At 39.3% G+C, this 16,867-nt stretch overlaps 1 protein-coding gene across 2 annotated transcripts in view; it reads right to left on the reverse strand.

The window, feature by feature from the left end:
• Positions 1 to 4,711: 4,711 nt before the first annotated feature.
• PHEX (phosphate regulating endopeptidase X-linked) overlaps positions 4,712 to 16,867 on the reverse strand; it is a 169,103-nt gene continuing 156,947 nt past the window's right edge. For both annotated transcript variants that reach the window (XM_024569898.2, XM_045203239.2), the window contains exons 19-22: positions 13,617 to 13,682; positions 12,274 to 12,378; positions 7,853 to 7,929; positions 4,712 to 5,086 (exon numbers count right to left, since the gene is read on the reverse strand). In XM_024569898.2, coding sequence (XP_024425666.2) covers positions 4,984 to 5,086; positions 7,853 to 7,929; positions 12,274 to 12,378; positions 13,617 to 13,682 — 351 coding nt within the window. In that variant the 3' untranslated portion in view covers positions 4,712 to 4,983. The remainder of the gene's footprint in view (positions 5,087 to 7,852; positions 7,930 to 12,273; positions 12,379 to 13,616; positions 13,683 to 16,867) is intronic.

The raw sequence follows: 16,867 nt of genomic DNA on the forward strand, positions 1-16,867 counted from the left end.
ATCATAATTACATTACCCAAGATTAAACGCAAGGACCTACGTCCAAGATTACTGTATCCAGCAAAGCTATCATTTAGAATGGAAGGGAGGATAAAGTGCTTCTCAGATAAGGTCAAGTTGAAGAGGCTCATCATCACCAAGCCCTTATTATATGAAATGTTAAAGGGAGTTACCTAACAAAAAGATCAAAAATAGGAACAGTAAAAATGACAGCAAACTCACAGTTATTAACGACCACACATAAAACAAAAACGAGAGCAAACTAGGCAAACAACTAGAACATGAGGGTTGTCAATAAGGGAGTGGGAGGGGGAGAGGGGGGTAAAGGTACAGAGAATAAGTAGCATAGATGATAGGTGGAAAATAGACAGGGGGAGGGTAAAAATAGTGTAGGAAATGTAGAAGCCAAAGAACTTATAAGTATGACCCATGGACATGAACTATGGGGGGGGAATGTGGGAGGGAGGGGGGTGGGCAGGATGGAGTGGAGTGGGGGGGGAAATGGGACAACTGTAATAGCATAATCAATAAATATATTTTAAAAAATAAAAAAAAAAAAAAAAAAAAAAAAAAAAAAAAAAAAAAAAAAAAAAAAAAGAAAGCACTCAACTTGAGGGACATGTAAATACCTTAAATCTAATTGGAAAAATTAGCTTCCTTCAAATTGTGATTATATATAAATCAAAGCAAACTCAATACCCCTTGGTCTGTATGGTCTATAAAATATCGCATAAACCATAGCAAAAGAGATGCTAGACTTCCTGCCTTCATTCCCCCAAAGCCCCTTCTCCCTGTTCATGCCTCAGAGATCATTCATAAACTCAGTCATTTCCATGCATCTTTCCTTCTGCCACTACTCTACACACAAAAATTCTTACTTCAAGGATCAGCCCAGAAACTAGAGAAAACTCCCTAAGAAGGGCATTAATAGGCCATACTCAGCTACTTAACTACCCATCAACTCTGTATCCATCTGACGTCTACCTCCTGTGCATGGATGCCATCGCACACCTTCTACAAACCAGCATACTTTCCCAGATCTTTGAACATATATACATGCTAGAAAGATGTTTAAAATAATCAACAGGGGGCTTTACTCGCACTCCCAGCCTGACACCAAAATGCACCCTAGAGAAGTCAGTATGAACTCTATGGCACGCCTCTGGATTTGTGTGGCCCAGGCAAGGCAGGAAAGCTTTCATTGTCCTATACCACTAAGTCAATGTCCAGAGGTCACCAGAGGATATAAACTCCCCAGTACTTACGGGTCTCTGAAGGTTCATGGGGCAAAGAGGCTCCAGATGCACGAAGGCAGCCATCCTAGAGAGCACAGCTAATATGAAAGGAAAGCACACAGAAGGTCAGGTTAGGGGCCCAGTAAAAGGGATTTGCTGGGGTCTGGGCAGAGAGAGCACCGACAGTGTCCAATGGAGGAGAGATAAAGAATTGCTTCTTGGTGCACCAAACCACAACCTGATGTCTTTATATAGCATCATACTTGTCACAAAGTAGGGTGATTGTGACAGGGTGGATTGTATCTGCCTCCCATGTTAGACCTGACTGTTCATTGCGACCCCAAGGTTGCATATGACCTGCCTACACACAGCTAGTTCAATGACTTAAATACACATAATGGGTGCTCGGGTACTGTGTGCTGCATGAGTGACTATAAATTAACTAGGTTGTTAAAAACGACACCATGTAGATATTCTTTGGTTTGATCATAACTGTAATGCAGGGATGTCAAACTCATTTTCACCGAGGGCCACATCAGCCTCATGGTTTATAACCTCATGGTTTCACAAGCAGAGGAAGAAAATACAATGACCACTGAGATGTAAAATGCATAACCCAAGACCACCTCACCTTAAACCAGGGGGACACCACCATGGCGATGAGAACGTTGTTGCATAAAATAATCATGTATTTTTCTATAATTTAATTTGTAACTGAGATATTATGCCAAAAACATCAAGGAAGAAGCTTATCAAATGCTGAGATTTTAGAAATACTGATGGAATAAATGTATTTAGAGATGCATAATCTAAGGGATGAAGGTTTATGCCAAGGTCAGCAGCCCAACACAGACTCTGCCCTCCCTGGCTCTGGGATGCACTTCAAATCCCTCTACTCCTCTGGCACGGGCATAACCTGTGTGGCAAGCCATAGCTCCTACTTGCTTCTGAGCAATGCTCCAGGGCTAAATAAGATAAAATTTATGTGCTACGCTTTAAGCTCCATTGAGGAAAGGAACTGAATAAACTTTAGGATAATTTATGAATCCTGAGCTTGCATTAATCCTGTCCAAGTCCATCTCATAAAAGGAAAAACTGGAAATTGGAGGCCAATGCTGTGTGCTTGGTGAAAAGCTCAACTAACTTTGGGCGATGGTGATAAGTCCAAACAATACCACTTTATACACATAAAATCCTCAACTAATCCAGGAAAATTTCACAAAAAGCTACCTCCTTCCAATGCCCAGATAAGAGTTCACTGGCAGAACATCTGGTATATGAATCAGAGACGTGTGGTATGGCAGCCCTAGTCTGAGATCCAATGTCTAATTTCCTTTTAATTTACCACAATTATTTTTGCAAAACTTTATGGCTCTCCTCCAGTGGATGTGCTTGGCGAGGACTGCCAAAATCCTGTCTTCTCTTCAGAATCACATTCTTAGGCCAGCTTCTCCCCACTTCTTTCCTTCCCGTCCGATTGCATTTTGCCTTCTTCCCTCTACCACTTAATCAGTATCTGCTTCTTTTAGCAATCTGTATTGAAGAAAAGGGACAAGAGTATAATCTGAAAACTTCAACATGAGCATGTATTAGCACAATCCTACCAGTAAACTGTTCTCGCTAGTAGTGATTTTTTATTAATGCTTTGGTTTCATTTTGTTTTAATAATGGCCACCCTTTCTATAAGTTGCAGTATAACTGAGTTATATCAGGTAAAGTTAATCAGGACAAGGTAGCCTCATCATTTAGAAACTTTGAGGGCCCCAAGCGATCACTAACCAGTTTTCCTAAACCAAGTGACTAAACAATTCCCATTTTCAAAGTCATAATTCTATGCTTTTATCAAACACTTTCTCTGATTTGCAGGAATGGGTTTATTTGGAGTTTAAAAAAGACAAATCTAGAAGGAAAGTGCTTTGCATGTAAGCATAACAAACCTCAGCTGATTTTCAATGTCCAAATACAGGAATAAAACAAGGAGTATCTTGTGTGTTAAAAACACATCAGAATGATTCTTCCAGAGAACAGGCACATACATTTCCAGTACCCCTAACCTAATAATGCTTGTTTTTAAAAATTACAAACTAAGGTAATTCTTAAGCTCTGGTTAAGAGGAGGAAAACATAGCCTTTCAGAAGTTCATCCATTTGGAAAGGAAGAAGTCAAGGGAAAATCACTGTCCTCTGACTAACACAGTATAATCGTTTTCCTCACGATGGTGCCCTGCATTTTTCTCCCTTTAGAAGTTCCCATGGTTACAAAAGGATGTGGCACAAACATATCTGTTTTTTAAAAAAAGGATGACAAATCACAGGGATGTAAAATGGCTTCCTATGGTTAGTCAGAATTTGTCATTTTGCTTTTGACATTTTCCTATTGGCCCACTTAATCCAGAACCACATACACAATGAATAATATAAAGGGGGTTGGCTATTCTAAGAAACCGGAAATGCCAGGCAACCACTTTAAGGCCATTACGATTGTACCCTGCCCGCATGTGCGCACGCACATACACCCACTAATAAGAGTTGGAGGAGTTCACTTGAAAGGATGAAGCTCTGCAGATCAAAACCATGGTACTGCTCTTTCTTACAGACTCTTTAGAAGAAGACTGGAAGAGTAAAAATTGTTTCTTTGAACTATGCAGAGAATTTTACATTTAATCAATAGATTCTAAAATGTCTTCAATCAAACAAATTTTCAAAAAGCTTTTTTTAAAAGATAAGTAACATTAACTAAGCCCAAACAGCAGGGCACTTCGTGTCCTCCTCAGTGTAGTCTGGCCCCTTGCACTAAGATGCAATGAAAGCTGTTGTGCCTAACGGGAAATTACAAGACCATTTGCTTGGTGCCTACTAGTTTTAGAAACAGGAGAATGCACATATAGGAGGGTAACAAGACAAACAGAAATTGAGCTAAAGGAGGGCAGAGGACATCAAATTTTGGACATTTCATCTCCTGGTGTCCATGCTGTTCCATGACTAAGAGCTTTGACTTCTTCTAGGACTTGTAGATGTATCCTTTTTTTTTTTCTGTTTGATAAACGCCAAGTCGTTTATCAAGTAGTCTTAATCCTGGCTTTGTTCAAGCTGACTTGACCAGGACAATTGGCTACATGAGATACAAGCTGTGAGGCCATTTTCACCCCAATAGAGTCCAAAGCTAAAGGCAAGAACTTCATCAAAAAATTTGTAAAATGAAGATACAACATATTTCGAATTTAACTGCCTTAGATTTAATAAATGCTGTGTAACAACAATACATAAAATCTAGTGCCGCATTTTACAGAGCAGGAAGACCTCACAGGTATCCACGCACATGTCCTCATCATTGAGGGTTAAAAGTTTAATAGACTGAATTTTTTTCTGGGTACATTCTACTTAGGCCCCTGCAGAGCTATACATTAAAATGCTATGTACCATTTAGCTTTGGCTTACACACTCAAATGGACAACTACAACAATTTAGCAGATAGCCTTTTAACAAAAGTAAGTATCCCAGGGATTTATTTTTGTCGGGTTGGTTTTCTAAAGAAATACACTTTGTTCACTTCTTGTATTCCATTTTTTAAGCCTTACAACTTTGCAAAGATACGGTTTAAATCCAAGCAGCACCAAAGTAATGAAGATGCATTAAAAATATAACTCCTCAGGGGGACACAGGCTTAAAGGAAGCAGGCGATGCGTGCTCAGTGCAGCCTCTGCTGGCACCGTGCAGCTCTCTCAGGATGGCACAAACCAGCAGTCCAGCTACCAGAGTCGGCAGGAGTCCGCGCCTCTGTTCATCGTGGAATTGGAGGGACAGTTAAAAGCTTCCTGGAATTCTTCAAAGTTGCTAATTGCACCATTGACCCTGAAAAAGATATGTCAAAGCCCATGTCATTTAATTCTTGCATATCAATGGGTTTTGGAGAAAACTGGAGCAGCGTATTGCTTGAAGGGATGTTGCATTCATTTCATCTCTTTTCAGGGGAGGCAACTGAAGCCCAAAATGGTTAAGTAAACTACCAAAAAAATTTAACAGAGCTGACACTAGAATCAGCACCTCCTGAGTGCTAGGCAAATACTCCTATTAGGCTTCCAAATATTTTCAACTTCATATGAACTGTAAAATTTACATTTCCTATATACTGAGCATAGGGCTGTATATTCCTATAACTTTATTAATTCCTATAAACTGTAGGATTTACCAATACTTAGCTTTTCCAATTTTTAATTTATCTTTTTATGGAAGGTGTAACTGATACAAGTGTACATGTCTTAAATGTAAAGCTCATAGATTTTTTTGCATGTATGTAACATACCCATTTTACTACCACCCAAATCAAAATATGAGATATTTCCAGCACCTAGAAGGTGAGCCACACCAGTAATACATCCAAGGATACCTACTAGTCTGACCTCTATTGCCATAGATCAGTTTTGCCTGTTTGTGAACTTCATATGAATAGAATTACAGAGTAGGGACTCTTGTCTCTGACTTCTTTTCCTCAATATTACAACTGTATCACTATCTTTAAAGAACTCATTCATTCTATACAAATACTTTCTCTAAATTTCTATTCTGTTTGAAGGCTCATATTTCTCTAGAATTTGGTTCACGCAACAATAAGCCAACAAATGGTGTCTAGTTGTTATTGATGAGTTAACTGGAGTTAAGTTCAAAATCTGTGGTTTTGCAAATTCCCCCAACTGCAGTAAAGAGTGCAGATTCCTACGTGGCACTCTGATGGTATTTCCATTGTGTGATTTCTGCTGCACTCAAAATCTATATTTACTGCCAACATCACTGGCAAGCCAGTGAAAAACTCCCCCCTTCATCCATTTCTTACTCAACTGCATGTTCACAGGGCTGACCAGAGTCAGCATTCTGAGTCACTATTTCTTCCCTACTGACTTCTTTGCCTATGAGCGTTGGAGTGAATATAATGGCCAATGTAAAAAAAAAATCCCCATAATCTCTTGTGTGTTAGCTGGAATGTTTATGTAGGGATGCATATTTCATGGTGTGATTAACCCTGGGCAAATGTTACAGATAGGACTTAGCTAATAATTAGTAAGTATGCTCTGCAAATTATCAGCTGAAGTCCAACATTACAGGCAACTAGTTAGTAAAGGGAAATAGTTTCTAACAACTTATCTGTTGAGTAATTAATCTACTGCATGGCTTCATCTGCGCCACTTGTCAGTAGGAGCACATTTTAGTCCATTAGAGACTGACAGCATTCTTGACAGTCTGACCCAGTGGGGGAGGGTTTCTAACACAGCGATTAGATTTTATGCTATTGGGTAATTTATAGTCAATTTCTGAAGCATTTCCAAAGCAAGGTTTTAGGAATAAGACTTTTAAATACAGGAGAAATTTGAGATGACTTTCCTGAAATATGCTAATGGATTCATTTAAACGTTAATATAAAAATATCCAGGTATAATATGTTCTAAGCAAAGAATGCATAAATATAAATTATTATGGTTTTGTGAATTTCCTATTGTAATTTTCTGTCCCCTACTACAGAAAATTTCCCTCAAACTATGCTAGAAGTCTAGCACAGGGTAAATAATATTAACCTTAATTTTATTTTTACCTAATATTTTATACATTCTGACAAATTACAAAGATTGTTATTCATAATCCTTTTCCCTTCATATATAAGCAATTGTTTCAAAATCAGATACCAACTAAAAGCCAGATGTAGAGCTTTTGACTCTAGGTGTGTACTGTAATAGCAAAATATGACCATATGTCCTCTTCTGTGTTCAGGGCTATGCAGAAAGTGGGCACTCATTTATGTTTGTTGGCTGGCTGCATGAAAGAACAAGATGCATTAAACAGAGTATTCAATAACACAAAATAAACCAGAGTTCTGAGTGTTTTAAGATGCACTACAGCCCTGGCTGGCATGGCTCAGTGGACTGAGTGCCAGCCTGCGAAGCAAAGGGTTGCCGGTTTGATTCCCAGTCAGGGCACATGCCTGGGTTATGAGCCAGGTCCCCAGTAGGGGTGTGTGAGAGGCAACCACACATTGATGTTTCTCTCTCTTTCTCCCTCCCTTCCTGTCTAAAAGTAAATCAATAAAATCTTTTTAAAAAAGATGCAGTGCATAAGATAGCATCCTTATCTAAGAAAAGAGACTTTTTTGAATACAAAAAAGGTAGGTGGTTGGATAAATTGAATATTGCAGTTTACTAAGCACCCATGGTGTTCATGGAGCCCATGAATTGATTCCTTTCAAAAACTCAAAGATAATAAAAGGAATTAATATTAAAACTATGATTTGGATTCTAAATTACCTTTGGAGTCTTGTACAATCTCAGGGATCTCTTGATACATTACCAGACTAGGTGTGCACAAATGCCCACTACAGGAATTGCTTTGACAGAATGCTGACTAAACCAGCTTCCCACTGAAAGAAAAGATGCTAAGTTTCTGTTTGGCCAGGCGTTTTTTTGTTTGTTTGTTTGGTTGGGGTTTTTTTGGTCTGCAAAATGGAGATATCACTATTCACAATACAGGCTTTTGTTCACATCACCGATTTGGTCCAGCACTGGAATGGCTGCACAGGGGAAGAAAAGAAAAGGTGCACAGTGAAAAACCAGTGTCACCCATTTGCCCTCTTACCTAAACTCAGGCGGACTGTGAGCACCAATTTGAACTTGTTCTCGGGCAGCTTCTGGTCTGTAGGAATTGCACCTTACCTAGAAGAGAAAAGCATCCTTATAATTATACTTCCATTGCAATTATGCATTTTCTACTGGTTTAACTGCTCCAAGTTATACCGAAGAGTAATTTTAGACTTGATGGATGACAGTTTTAGGAGATCAGATAAAACCTTCATCAGTAGTAACGTCTATTATTCTAATCCCCAGAGTAGAAGTTTTTATCACTGTAAATAATTCCACAACTTTAGTAAATTAGGAAGGTTTCCAGACAAATGCAATAAATCAAGAGAATAGCATATGTACCCAGGAATCAACCAATGTATTCATTCAATTAACATAATGCTTACAATAGCCCTTATCAAATGTAACTGCATTCATTTGAATCAGGAAAATGAATCAAGCACCCATTATTGAGTACAGTCATGAGAAGTTGGTATTTTGCACCCCGGGGGCCTTGCTGTCCTCACCTGGAGCAGCCCTTGCTTAGGAGAACACTTCTCCATCCCCTTCGCAGTTATGCACGGCTGTATGACTTGCGCTGACCAATGAAATGTGAGGGGAAGGGATATATGTCACTTCTTGGAGAAGTTTTAAAAAACTGGCAGAAGTTTTAAGAGCCTTCAGAACAATTAAAAATGCTACATTAAAGGCCACTGCACATTTCCTCATATTCCTTTCATACTCCTGTGGTGACCACGGAAGCCCATGTCAAGATAAAGACTCTAAAACCCAGGTTCCTGAGTAATAACTATGAGCAGAAACCCAATACTGACCCATGTTGAATAAAGAGCATGGACAAGAAATAAACTTCCCTTGTTTTTTTGTCTTTGCACCATAAGCTACTTAAGCACGACTTGAGGTATGTCTTCAAATATGACATAGTCTTGAAGTATGAAAAGAACTAGGAGGCATGAATATGATGGGGAGGCAATTCAAAGTGGAGGAGAATGGAAGCAAAGGCATATTTCAGAGGGGAAGAAAAAGAAAGACATTCAGCGTGGCTAAACTGTGGTGCATAAGGGGCAGCAATAGGGGACCAAGGGAGATGGTGCCAGGTTTCTGAAGTCCTGAGCAACAGCCTAAAGTGCTTAAACTATATTTAAACATTGTTATGAGCAGGAAAATGATAAAAATCCTATTTTAGAAAGATTTATCTGGCAGGGATATATAGAAGTAGAAGGAAATTAGAAACTAGTTAGAAGATTATTATGGGCCCCAGGAAGGCTCCCAATGAGTGTCTACTAAATAAGTGGAAATGCGAATGGAGAGAAGCAGAAAGATAAGAATATCCGAGGGGGAAAAGGTGGCAGGTCACAGACACTACAGGAATATAGGAAGCAGAAAAGGCGATATGACGCTATGGCTTTTCATCAAGATAAACCATCAGTCACAGTGGTTCTGAATTTAACTTTGAAGATGTTTTTGTCATCTGATCCTTTAATTTCCTCAGAAACTAGCTACCGTGAAGTTGTTTCTGCCTCTCAATTTTACCTGACTTTTTAATGTTATTTTTCCTTCTGTTCTTACATTATTGTATTATCTTTGCTTCATACTATCATTTCAGAGATTGCTATAAACACATCATGGTTGTTACTGTTTTTTTAGTATCTTCTCAGGAGGGAAGATATAACTTTACTTCCTATAAGTAGACTTATTCAATGTACAAAAGACTGAAAATTCCCTCATTCTGTCAGTAGGAAAAGCTCTCAGAGAAATTTCTCATTAGTGATATAAAATGGCTTCCTATTTTTCCTACCTTTCTTTAGTTTAAAATAAATCAGGTATGCTTCTCAACCTTATTTGGAGACATTTCAAAAGTATGAGCATGATGTTGCTATGCTATCAGTTAATTTAGTTCATCTACAAAGACATGTTGTGAACTAGGGTGTAACTAGGATGGACTTCGAGTAAGTAAGAACCTAAGTAAGAACTGATGGACCTTGCACTTTGTCCTCTAGAATAGAGGTCAGCAAACTTTTCCTATAAAGCAAAAAGTAGTAAATAAATTAGGCTTGGCAGACCCTAAGGTCTCTGGTTCAACTACTCAACTCTGCCACTGTAGCACAAAACCAGCCAGAGGCAATAAGTAACAGAAAGTGTGTGGTTATTTTGCAATAAAACAGTATTTACAAAAATAGACGGCAGGTCATATTTGGCCATGGGCCCTGGTTGAGCAAGCCCTGCCCTCGAAAGTTCTGACTATGCCTGTGTGTGCACTTCTTTTAGCTCTATGAAGTCTGTCCAGAAAGTATCTAGCCATAGAAGAAGCGACAAGATACAAGAAACATTGTACCTAGGACAATGACGCCTCAGTCCCCTTCAAGGCAGGCACCTTGGGACCTCACACAGTTCTCCCAATCGCCATCAGCTACCCCATTGTATTTTTCTGAATCTCATCAACAGTCTGAAATCTCTTCCCTTTCAAAGGTGATTTTAGTTTGGGGAAAAGCCAGAAGTCACAGGGCACCAAATCTGGGCTGCAGCAGGGTGCTGAGTGACCTGGGTGATTTGATGTTTCACCAAAAATCTGCACGAGATGCGATGATATTTCAGTGGCATGTAACACAGACAGTGGTGAAAAGATACTAAAGTCAGTAAATCATGTCATGAGGCTGGTGGAACAATCCAGAAAAGTTCAAGGCCTACCCAACAGATGACAAAATAGGGTAATGAAGAGAAAGAGAGGCTGAATCTGAACAGCATTTAAAAGAATGAAACATCTAGCTTTTGGAATATACATCATAAAAACAAGGATAGATAAATGAAATAAGACCTAGGAATCCAGGTTTTCTAACCAGGAAGACCCAAAGACTGGGGGTGTTTTAGGAGAAATGGGAAAACTAAGCAGAAGTCATTTTGTTCATGACTCCAGTTTTGTTGATGTTAAATGGATTAATAATATTTTATCTAGGGCTGTCATGTCAGCTTTAAGGAATAAAACACCTCAGGCAGGTGAGAATCATTTAGGCAGAGTTGAGTGAAGAAGACATGGGAATGTATGAACTTACTGAGGAGAAATAGGAGGAACAACAGGTTGTACCGATGAAAACTTTTGTGGAGTTTCAAGCATACAGAGACATATTTGCCCACTCGAGTCCATGTGTCAAAACCTTCCACAACCCATCCCTGACTTCTGTGAAAATGGAGCCTACAAATTTGTGGCATAAGCCAGTGCAGTAGTTAATAACAAAGAATTGGAACTTGCTTCATTAGCCAGACTCTCAAACGCAGAACTGCGCCTTATTTAGTGCACCTCATCTATTTCTGCTCGGAGAGCCCATTAAACTCACAAAAGAGTCACATGACTCTCCTTGCCTTTGTTGTCTGCTTCCAGCTGTAGTAGTCATCACATATTCATCTGACAGTTGAGAGCACAGCCTGTGGCTCCCCCACAGGGTGAGAGTGGTGAGAGTCAGCAAACAAGGCGAAGGACGAGAAATGCAGGAAAGCACGGGGTCAAGAAAGCCAATGGATGAATCACTAGAAATGGTTATTATAAATACTTTCAAATAGTAACATTAGAAGTCAGGCTGTATTACACAAATATCAAGTGAGTTCCCATAGGGCTGGTAACCTACTTTATTAAAAATGCCAATAGTGAGGGGGAATGAGGGGGAGAAAATGCAGACGACTATAATTGAACAACAATAAAGTAATTTTTTAAAAAATGACAATAAACCTTGATTCAATTAGTTAATTATGTCTCATAGTTAGGGGACTGGGTGAAAAAGAAGAAGCGATTGAGAGGTACAAATTGGTAGTTACAGAATAGTCATGGGGATATAAAGTACGGTATAGGAAAGATAGTCAATAATATTGTAATAACCATGTATGGGCCAGGTGGGTACAGGAAATATCAATGGGAACACTTTGTAAAGTATATAATCGTCTAACCACCATGCTGTATACCTGAAACTAATACAAAATAGTATTGAATGTAAAAAAAAAAAGCTTCCAATTAAAGTACAATAGGCTAAAAACTGATGTCTCATAGAACATTAAGAAAATGAAATTTGCCCATGCCAGTGTGGCTCAGTGGATTGAGTGCTTGCCTGTGAACCAACGGGCCACCGGTTTGATTCCCAGTCAGGGCACATGCCTGGGTTGCAGGCCAGGTCCACAGTAGAGAGTGTGTAAGAGGCAACCACACATTGATGTTTCCCTACCTCTCTTTCTCTTTCCCTTCCTCTCTGTCTAAAAATAAATAAATAAAATCTTTAAAACAAAGAAAATGAAATTTATCCTGAAAATAAGCAGCAAGATAAAAATTTCAACTGAGATCAAAGTTATGCCATTAAACTTTTGTTCCAAACCTTTGATCAAAGAAGCAAGCCAAAGTCCCACATTTCATCTTTGATGCCCCTTCCTTGGTCTACTCACATGAGCATAACTCAGGAAGAAGAGCTGGTTGTTGGTGAATGTGATACCTGGTAGAAGAGGCTCCTCAACTCCCTGCCTCTTGTCGTTTATCCATTTCCTGTAAGCCTGATGAGAGAAGTAGCACAGGTGACCCTCTGCAATGATAGCTTTTTTCCTTTACCATCCAGTGCAGAGATATTAAATACATCCTCTACTATGTGCAAAATGCACCTTGTCAAGGTTTCCATTAAGAATACAAACCTAGCCCTGGCTGGTGTGGCTCAGTGGATTGAGTGCTAGCCTACAAAGCAAAGGGTCGCTAGTTCGATTCCCAGTCAGGGCACATGCCTGGGTTGCAGGCCAGGTCCCCAGTGGGGGGCACGTGAGAGGCAACCACACATTGATGTTTCTCCCCTTCTCTTTCTCCCTCTCTTCCCCTCTCTAAAAATAAATAAATAAAATCGTAAAATTTAAAAAAGAAAACAAGCCTAGACATGCATGCCAATACTGTACTGCTTAACAGGGAAAGTAGCTTCACCTGCAAAAAGACCTTACATTGAATAAATACCAAAGCAGTAGGGCCAAAGTGTTCACTTGTTAACTAACAACCCTTCCCCACAAAAAAATGTTCTTTCTCTTCCTACCAGGGAACAAACAAATCTAACACAATGACAAGGGCTGTGGAAACAAATGTGGGGGTCAACATACTTCCAATTTTTTTATTTTCCCAAGTAAGAGGGAATACTCTCATCAATCACCATCAGCTTGTAAAATAAATATATTTTAACTAGAATAGAAGGAGGATATAACCTCGGAATAACAGCCTTCGTCTTCACACTGAATGCATCTAGCTTGATGAAAATCTTTCCCTATCATCATTCTGTTTGTTGTTTAACCACAGACCAGTGGATGATGAAAACATTATTATGGACTCTTACCTGGCCAGCCATATAAGAACCACTAGCCTCTGGTCACAGTATAGAAGTCTGGTATTTTAAGAGAAAATTATAAGGAAAGAAAACTCACATGAACCTCACCCTGAGGAGATTTCTGTAGCATGCTTTGATATTATTATGAATGTTATCTTCTGAAAACTATCTTTTAAATACATTATTCTTAATAGCAAATATTATTCTTTAGGAAGTGACTTTATACCCCCAAAATAAAAGAGAAAGAAATGCAGCTCTATTCACAGAACAGACTATAATAGAGTCAATGGCAAAATATAATACTAATTACAGAAATTCACAAAATTTACAGAAATCTTAATCCTCAACAACATGTCTATGGTGTAAACTGAGGTGCACACATATGGTGTTTTAGAGCTTACTTTTCTAAATCACAGCAAATGTTGCAGTACATACCCTAAAAGCTTCCCGCAGACCTCCATTGTCAGCAATATTTTCTCCCAGGGTCCTCTTCCCCTTCACCTAACAGAAAAGAAAATGAAAAAATAGCGTTTCACAGTCAACACTATCATTTAGCAAGAGACATAAATATGATAGCAAGAAAAAGTGCCATGTTTTAAGGAGAAAATTACATTCAATAAATAAGAGGTATGTATAATACAATGTATTATGATAGGAAACTAACCCCAGCAAGGTGCTCCTGAATATAATCATTTCTATTTTATTATGCAACACATTTCTTTCTCCCCCACATCTTTATTCTCACTCGTTTAGCCAGCTCCAATAAAATGTTTAAAATATTCTGAGTGGCTCTAGTTTAATGGGGAAAAAGTAGAAGTGTCAATATACAGATTACATTATTTGATTAACTTGCATAATGGGAGTATTGTTTTCAGTGTGCTTGTGTTTCCAAAAATTAACCATCACATGGGAACAAGAGTTCCAGACCAACCATAACCATTTTACCTTCAGCAATTTCCCTGAAAAAATAAAAGGAAGGTAGTTCTCATGGGGAACAAAAATCAAATAGAAGTAGCACAGACCACAAGATTGAGGTTTGCAATATGTATGATACCCAGCCAAGCATGGTGAAGAAATTCTTCCACATAGTTGAGGATTGTTCCTTAAACCCTTAAATAGGCTAGGACAAAGAATCTAAACCAATACAGCCCACAAGCCAAAATCCAATCTGCCACTGCGTTTGTGCAGGCTGCAAGGTAAGACTAGATTTTCGACTTTTCAGTCACTGGGGGGGAGGGAGAAGAATCAAAAGAAGCATAGTATTTTGTGGCATGTGAAAATTATATACAGTTCAAATTTCAGTGTGCATAATTCAAGTTTTACTGTAACACAGCAATGACCATCCATGTGCATGTTGTCTGTGGTTGTTTTATCACCACTGTGGCAGGACTGAGTAAGTGCAATAGAGACCTTTCAGCCCCCAAAGTCCAAATTATTTACTATCTGGCCCTTTACAAAGAGAGTTTGCCCGTCCCTGCATAGGAGGCAGAATCATGCTTCCTACCAAAAGATGTCTATGTTCTAGTCCCCGGAACCTGTGAAAATGTTACCTGATGTGGCAAAAGAAACTTTTAAGATATCATTAAGGTTAGGATCAAGACATGAGCCTGCATTGTCCAAGCGGATCCAATGTAATTACAAGGGCCCTTTTCAACGGAGAAAGAGGAAGTCAGGAGAGTGAGGGTCTCAGTGTTGCAATGTGGAAAGGCTCAGCCTGTCATCCTTGGCTTTGAAGACGGAAAGGGCCATGAGCCAAGGAATGTGAGTGGCCTCTAAAAGCTGGAAAAGGCAAAGAAACAGACCTTTCCCGAGAGCATTGATTTTGGCCCACTGAGACCTGAGTCAAACTTATGGAACTATACAATAATAAATTTGTACCATTTCAAGTCACTAAGTTTCTGGTGGTTTGCTACAGCAGCAACAGGAAACAACACACTCTTCTCTAAACCTTCAAGCCAAGGATCCTATCAACCCTTCAGCTTCAAGCTAGCCCAATCACCCAGGTACAGGGCAATACTGATGAATGAAAACAAGTCTTCAGATAACACCGATCTCTGTAACCACCCAGGACCTTCACCACCCTTGCTTAACAAATGAGGAATCTAAGGCTCAAAGGTGTTACAGATGCATTGGTGATGACACACCAGATCTCCTTTCCTACCAGGATTGTATGTCCATTCCTGCAACTGCTGGCAGCTTACAAAGATTAAGCTTGGCTTAGGGGAGTTGTCTCACGTGGAGATTCTTGGGAGGTGATACCCCACCTCTCAGTAGCTGACTGATATGCAGTTAGAACAGCCCCCTACCCTGGGCTGAACAATTTCTGTGGTACAATTCATGCGCTAGAAACCTCTTCGGGATCAGGATGAGGCCAAGGCCAAATTTCTGAAACCAACATGTTTTCCTCACCCTCTTATAGGTTTCTCCTGAAACAACTTCCACAATAAGTCACTTACCCAAGAAACCCCTTCTTGGGCTCCACTTCTAGTGAATCTAGCTAAGACAACATTATTAACTGAACTGCCCACATTTCACAGGGATTCAAACCCAAGCAGTTTGTCACCAGAGCCTTTGCTCCATAACATGCTACCTTCTCAGTAGCATGTTATAGTAGTCTCAACTACTATAGACTCTGGTGCTTCTCTTTATATCCACGCATGCTCAAATGTAACCTCCTTCCTTGTTCCCCTAGCCTAAACTAGAGGTTTGGGGAGTGCCTCATCCCTCTGGCTCCCCCTACTCTGGACCATTTCAGTAGACCATATGGCCCTAGGTTTACCTCTCAGGATTGGACAGCTGCTAAGAGTCTGCTTCTGTGGTGCTCCATTGAGCTCTTCCCAAATCACTGCAAGGAACAATTCAGGCACAGAGGTTTGGCCTCCACAAGTGGTTTAAAAATCAGGAGAACCAAGTCAGTGTTTATAAACAACACTCCCTTTCAAAGTGCACTGATTTTTTTACCTAAATGCTTCTGCAATGGTGAAAAAACCAAAGGTATAATAACTTTAAAGCACAACAAAGTTTTGGGTGCTTTCCAAGCCCCAGTAAGATATCATGAAAGCATAATTGCTTAGTTAAGGAACCAAGAGGCCCTGGTGAAGCCATGTGAAGATATACTACTGATCTACTTCAATTTCCAATTCTGTGTGGTCTTCTGCTTCTCTTAGGTGCTGTGCCCATGAATAGACGAATTAGGAGCATACTGTGTGTGAGTGTGTGGTTTACAGGAAGGTCTTCTTACAGATCCATAAACTAACAACAAGTCTTCCTTATTGGTCTCTTATTGTCAAATACAATGAGACAAATTTCTGTCTTATAATTAGGGAAGTAAAATGGAAAAACTACAAGAAAAAATTAATAGTGGGATAAAGGGCATGATCAAGTTAGATCAAATCAACAAAATAAAGGCAACTGAAATAAAAACAATGTATGAGAGATAAACTATATAGAGGAATTTATAAAATCATATTTGAAAACCTAAAACAAAAATCAAACAGGTGCAAAAGCATACCATGTTCTTGAACAAAATTGTATCATAAAGTGTTAATTCCATACATTTAATGTTATTTAACTTAGAATCCAATGGAATTTTCCTTGTGCGGGGGAAGAATGGGTAAAATGATTTTGGAGTACATACAGAGGTATATTTGCCTGAGAATGGCCAAGAATATAAAAGAAGGACAGTG

This window comes from Desmodus rotundus, chromosome X, assembly GCF_022682495.2.
Source record: "Desmodus rotundus isolate HL8 chromosome X, HLdesRot8A.1, whole genome shotgun sequence".
In the NCBI taxonomy this organism is placed as follows: Eukaryota; Metazoa; Chordata; class Mammalia; order Chiroptera; family Phyllostomidae; genus Desmodus; species Desmodus rotundus.